At 56.5% G+C, this 6658-nt stretch overlaps 1 protein-coding gene across 1 annotated transcript in view; it reads left to right on the top strand.

Annotated features, from left to right (window-relative positions):
- Window positions 1-6658, top strand: part of ESPN (espin) — a 64009-nt gene that overhangs the window by 30624 nt on the left and 26727 nt on the right. Inside the window, exon 10 of the mRNA XM_019511536.1 lies at window positions 4-45. Coding sequence (XP_019367081.1) covers window positions 4-45 — 42 coding nt within the window. The remainder of the gene's footprint in view (window positions 1-3; window positions 46-6658) is intronic.

The raw sequence follows: 6658 nt of genomic DNA, 5'->3' as shown, positions 1-6658 counted from the left end.
AAGAACAACCTGCGCCATGTGGAGAGTGAGGTGCTGAAGAAAGAGGTAACCCCTTGCACTGTGCTGCGCTGCACTGCACCCCAAGGTGGCATCCTAGCAAAGCCCCTGGCAGATGGCTTTCACTTCCCACTGTCTGGGCTCAGTGGCTGCACTACAGTAGGATCCAGGAAGGATCTGGCCAGGGGCCTGGGGATGGGGGCTCTCCTAGGATGCTCACTGCAATGAGATAAAGTTTGAAGCAGCAGTCATTGCTTCTCTGGGGACCCATCATTAATGGGAGTGGGAGGTGAATCCTGACCTGGGATCCTAACAAGCAGCATGGCCAGGGCCTTCTCAGTGTGCACAGGTGACGTTACACTCTCACTGTGCTTCAGGGGTGGGAGAGGTACCCTAAGAAGGCAGCACCCCAGTGAGCATGGGGAGCATGGCTCTGTGGCTGTCATAGCCTGCCAGGGAGCAGCAGAGCCAGAGAGGACAATAGGTGCTCTGTGAAACTCTTGGGTCTTCGCCACCTCTGGCCAGGGCTGCAGTTTGGAAACTGTGATGGCTGGGTTTATAATTTGCTTAATTGGAGGGGGATTGTTAGGTGGGGAGGGGCTGGTTTCAGCTCTGGGGGTAGCTAATGCCCTGGCCTGCCCTCCTCCTTAGCAAATGCCCCAGCTGTTCCCAACCCCCAGCCCAGCACTCCTGGCTGGTTGTAGCAGGGAAATACTTCTGCCTCAGTGCCTTCCTGTGTGGATGGACAGCCCTGCCAGTGGGAGAGGCCCAGGGAAGTGTTGGCACAGCAGGATAAGGGCTCAAACTATCTCCGTGGCTTCTCTCTTCCTCATCTGCTATTGAGATGGAAACATTGGGGGTGAACACTGGTGAGAAGGAGAGGCAGAGGTAGGGCCAAAACTGGCGCTTTGCACTGTGTGCATGCCTGTGGGCACAAGAAAGCAGCAAGGCTGGATTCAATCAGGAGCCTTGCTGCATGCCAAGTAGTGCGGGCAGTGCAAGCCTTTGGTTGGGCCTGGATTGTGTAGCACAGATAGCATTGCAAGAAAATAAATACACGAGTGTCCCATTTCTCTGCAATGTGACCCCCGGGTGGCGCAGCAGACCTGGAGCCGGTGCAGTACCAGCTAGTACCTTCCCCAATACCTCCAGCGTGGGAAGAGGAGGAAGTTTCCCTCTGAGCCAGACAGACTAGGCAGAACCAGCTGGAGCTTCCCACCACAGGTCTCATCTCTTGAACATGGGCAATGGCAGTAATGAGATGCAGGCAGCCCTGAGGGCAGGCTGACAGCAATGCAGTGCACCGTGTAGTGTAGTGTAGTGCAGTGCAATGTAGTGGGCCTGGAGAGCATCCTCCACAGCCAGTGGGTCAAATGGATGTGGCACTCCCAGGGGAAAACTACCTAGCCCGTGGAGTGAGCCCTGTGGCCAACAGGCAGGGGAGTATCAGTTGGTTGGAAATGGATCCGCAGGAGGGAGGGTTACTAAAGCCAGGCCCTGCATAATCGCTACCTGCACAATGTCGGCGCTTGCCCAGATAATGATCCTGCTGCGGCAGGTTCATTAACAATTGAACATGCCTGTTTTCAGCACCGTGTAGAGGAAAGAGACACCAACAACTGAGCTGCCAACAGGGAGGTGAGAGCCCGGTAGGCCAGGCAGCAAACAAATCCCAAGAATAGGATGGCAGCAGTGGAGGCTGTAATGCAATCTGCCTTGCACTGCCCCCCTTCTCCCTCTAGGCCAGGGGGCACTGCTGCCTGGAGCACATTGCTGGCTCGGCTCTGCCCACTCCACGCCCCCTGCCCACCCTAGCCCCAGCATTGCTCAGGCAGCATTTTGCCCTCCCTAGATAGTGATGGCTGCAGCTCCTGGGCTCTGCTTGGCCCAAATGCCAATATGCAAAACATATTTGCATGTTGGAGCTCCTGACAGAGACAGGGGTGGTACTCACACCTCTGCATCCCATGTTCCCTGAAGTCTTCTCCCTGCAGAGGCCTGGTGGCTACTTCTCCCACATAAAGAAGGGCACTGTTACTATTAGACCTGCCCAAGGTACATACAAAAGGCCTAGAAAGCCTTCCCGTGTGCAAACCAAACAAATGGCTGCTGCAGCCCTCGCCTCCCCAGCAGACTTGCTGGGTTTTTGCCCCACAGGCCTGAGGCTGTTACAGCCAGTCCTACTTCTACACATGCAGGCAAAGAGCATGGGCTGTTCAGGCCTATGCATGATCCAAGGCCATCCCTAGAGGCCATACCTTCAGGGCTTTGCTCAGCACAGTCTACTCTGGATGCATGTGTCTCTGCCAAGGATCATTCTGGGAATAGTGGTGCTGCTGACCAGTGGTCCACTCACCCTGGAAAGGGTGGCTGGGGAGCCAGCAGCTCTGTGGCATGTGGGCCATGGAGCCTTACTGGCTCATCTGGGCAAGAGGCCTACTCAACTCAGCAGTCCCACATGCTTTATCCATTCTGCCCCATTCTGCTGTGGGTTGGGGTTTGTCTTGGGGGAGGGGTGCTGTGCAGAGAGGTTTAGCCATCATGCATGGAGGGGGCAGAGGGGCTCAGAACTCTGTTTGCATAGGCCAGGCAAGGGGCTGTGACACGTTACTCTGCTAAGTCCCTTTCTAAGTCCCATTCTCTGATCAGTGGCTGCAGTGCTCCCTGGCACAGTCTCTTGCCCTGCCTGGGGTCAGAAGCTCCATCCCAGCCTGTAGCTCACATACCAGCAGGTCCCACTGGGCTCAGTGGGGAGATTCTCCTGGTGTCTGGGAGCCTCCAGGGGCTTACACTGCCAGTTCATTTTCATGCAGGTGGTTATGTGGGCAGGGACACTCCCAGCTCTGCACCCACTGAAGCCTCAACTATGATCAGTACATGTTCACCCTAGCCAAGTGCCCTGCCACTCCTGCCCTAAGCATCTGGGTGCCAGCTGGCTCTTGCCATCCCCATCAGCTAGTGCAGTCTAGTAGGGTGCAAATAAGGATGCATGTGGGTTGGGCTCCTGACTTCCAGTCTAGCCTGAGGACACTGTCAGCTAAGGAAGATGAGGTGGGCCTAAGTGTTGGCAGACAGTCTGTAGGACCTGCCATGCAGGGTACCATGGATGTTTGGGCTGTCATCAGCATGGCACTGCCGTCACCATGCTGCCATCCATTCCCTAACACTGCAGCCATTGCCCTACTGGCAGCCTGAGCAAGGACTGAACCAGGCAATCAAGTGGTGTCTAGCCCAGCTCCTTCTCTGGCTTAGCAGGGTCAGTACATGTATTATGTATTGGTCTGACTGACTTGGGGGCTTAGTGTGATGTGAGTCAGTGCACCCAGTCCTCCCCACTGCTGCCATTTGGATCTTCTCCAGGGTCTCTGACTCCCTCTGAAATTGCAGTGCCCAGGACGGTACCCACCAGCAGCCCAGCCTGCACCGAGTACTACTGCAGTGCTTATGTCAGTGCAGCTACTAAGTGTGTGCACCCTTTTTGTGCAGTGCATGGCTAGCCTGTCTGTGGCGTCTTGTCCATCAGGACCTCCAGCTTGTTCTAAGCAGCGCTCCTACTCAGGCAGTTCTCCCCTCTGCATTTTTGCATTGGGTGTTGCTTCCACAGGTGCAGCACTTTGCACTCGTCTTTGCTCCATTCCTATCTTGTGCCCAGTTCTCTGGCTGTGTAAGATCCTTGAGACTTCTGCTCCTGCCCTCCAAAGTGCTTGCAGCTTCTCCCATGCCTGTTGCCTGCACACTTGCTCCAGGAGCTCTCTGCTCCTCCATCCAGGTCATTAGCAAGCATGTTAAACAGCACTGGGCCCTGCACAGACCCCATGGGACCCTGCTGGAGGCCTCTTGCTATTCTGCCATTGACCCATTGATAGTTACACTGTGTTTGAAATTGTTCAGCCAGTTCTGTGCTCACCCACCACTAAGAGTGCCTACCCCACATTCCTCTGGTTTGCTTATGGGTTAGTATGTGGGACTGGCTTATGAGCCTTACTCAAGCCCAGGTATATGATGCATACCATATTTGTGTCCTCCACCAAACTGGTACCCACTGCAGAGGGTGATACCTGTGCCCCTTCCCCAGGTGCAGGTGGTGCCACTTTGAGGGCTGGGGCCAGCTCTTGCACTGAGCTGAGCTTCTTGCTGATCAGCAAGTATATATCACAAACAGGGTTGTGGAACTGCCCCAGGGCCTCCCTGCCTTGTCGGCACTCTCCACCCAGCCAGGCCTGAGTCTCGGGCCTGTCCAGGACTCCTAGCCACAGATGGGCAAGAGAAAGGTGGTAGAGCCAGAGATGCCCATGGCAGGGCTAATGTTTAGTTATGTCTTAGTGAGGAGAAATGGGAGCCTCTGCCCCAGGATTGGCTGATGCCTCTGGAGTGATGTCATGGCCAGGTGAGCTGATAGGTGTGGGTGCCTCGTTAGCAAGCAGCTGTAACTGGAGAGCCTGGCTCAGGTGTCAGCGCTGTGCTGAGGCCAGGTGTCGGGTGGCGCATCGCTCTCAGGCAGCAGGTGGAGCGGGTCTTAGCCAAGCCAGGCACAGGTAAGAGGGGCTTTTGCTTTGTCCCCCAGCACATCCCCAGCACTTGGCAGAGCATGGCCAGGGGAAGGGTCTGGTGGGTGCCAGGGTTTTGTGAAGTGTGTGGGGGGCACGGCTGGGCTCTGGATCCAGGCTCTGTGCTATGTCACAAAGCCCTTTGCCCCGATATACCCAGCCATGCCTGCCAGCAAGGGACTGCAGAAGTGGCATAATTGCATGCAGGGGGACTGGCAGAACAGTGGGCTGGCATGTCTTGGGAGCAGTGGCCAGGCTAAGGGAAAGGTGTAACTATGTGGGCTGGGACGCAGGAGATGTAACTGACTGCAGGGAGCTCCAGTTAAGTGCCAAGCACAGCAGGGTCCGATGGGACTCCCATGACTTCTCCCCTTCTGCAGCCCAGCCCAAGTGCTTCAGTACAGAAGGGGGTGAGGGCAGCAGGGGGCGGTCTGCAGGCACTGGAGACCTGAGGAACCTTCCCTGAAGCCCAGGGGCTGATCCACATGAGGCATAGTTCTGTCCCTCCATATGTCTGTGCCCTGAGGTTTCTCCCTGTGCCTTCCTGGCACCTATGTTCCTGTCTTTTGAGTTCCTCCTGCATTTGCAGCCCCCTGTTCTGTGGAGCTGAGGGCTTCTCCATGCCTTCCTCACTCCATCCTCCTTTTCTTCCTGGGTCCCAACCCACTGTTGTCCCTGTGGGCACAGAGCCCTGCCTGTGCCTGAGCGCTCCTGCCCCCAGGCAGAGAGGAGAAGGGAAGAGTGTGTGGCTGTTTACTAGTGCAGGCTGTGGTGCCAAGGCTTGCCAGTGCCTAGCATCCTCCTCGCATAGGCCCTGGAGCCCTGTTCTGCATTTTTATTGTTTGCATCATGCCCCTGGCCCCAATGCAGGGTCCTGGCAAGGTAGCTTTGCCACAACTGCATCATGTTATCAGCACCCACTGCTGTCACTGCAGTGTTTTTGTGTCAGTATCTCGACTCCTGCCTGGGCAGGGGCTCTCGGAAATGGAAAGGGCCAGTCCCTCTAACCCAGTTGCCCACCTGCCCAGCTCCTGGGACAACAAAGCTAAGGCTCATCTGGCACAGCACCCCCTGCTGCCTACAGCGCATCACTGCAGCAGCAGTCAAAGAGGCAGCAGAGATCAGGGTTGGAGAGAGAACTCACTCCCAAGAGCTGTCAGACACTGGGGCCCCTGCCAGTGTGGGATACTGCTGGGTACCCTGCCCTGCCAAGAAACCAGCCTTGAAGCCAACAGAGTTCTCTGTCAGTGAAAGTAGAGTTTGACTCTGACTCTCAAGCCAGCTGCATGAGTAAAGGCAGCATGTAGGCAGCTACTGGTGCAAACAGGCCAGTTCCAAGTTCCCACTGCAGCAGGTGCAGCCATGCAAAGTCACAGCCAATGCGAATGGCCTGGACCCCAGAACAAGGGCACATGTGAGCCGGGGCCAGGTTCTGATGCTGACAGAAAGAACATAGCAGGTCTCTCCAGCTCATCTGTGTGGGGCCTGCTGGCCCTGCTGTCAGGGAAGTTCACACAGCAGCAGCTAGATATATTGTACCTCTGTCCCATCCCAGGCCACGGGCCTGCAGAGGCAGTTGCCAGCCATTGAATTCCCTCCCTGCGCACAACTTACTCCATGCTTCCCCACAGCGCCCTGGGGCTTGAGGGCAGGGTTTGCTTCCTATGGGCAAGGACTGGGCCACAGAGAGAGTAGGCCATGACCAGCTCACACAGGAGTCTGTGTGGTGCAACGCTGGGACCCCAGTCTGCCAGATCACAGGTGGACACTGCACCTGGCAGGTCACATTGGAGTCAGCAGGCCTCCCAGCAATGCAAACTGGACTTCCAGGGCTAGAGACCAGTCCCCAACTGCAGGTGTTTGCTGTACCTCCCACTGCCATGTGAGCAGTGAGCAGGAGCCTGCCCCGGGGCGAGGGGAGGGGCAGTCATGCCCTGTGGGGCTCCCGTGCCCCTTGCAGCCATCTCCTTGCTCCACGCTCAGCAAGGCCTATATGAGCAGCCCCTCTTCCATGGCCACACATAGAAGGAGGGATGGCACCTGTCACTTGCTTTCTCACACCTCAGAACCTCTGAGGACCCCCTTTGCCTGTGACACAGATGAGTGAGGCTCAC

This window comes from Gavialis gangeticus, unplaced genomic scaffold (genome assembly GCF_001723915.1).
Source record: "Gavialis gangeticus isolate Ggan-Ray unplaced genomic scaffold, GavGan_comp1, whole genome shotgun sequence".
NCBI classification, from domain to species: Eukaryota; Metazoa; Chordata; order Crocodylia; family Gavialidae; genus Gavialis; species Gavialis gangeticus.
The sequence above is the reverse complement of the archived record's forward strand: the minus strand, read 5'-3'. Positions and strand labels throughout refer to the sequence as shown.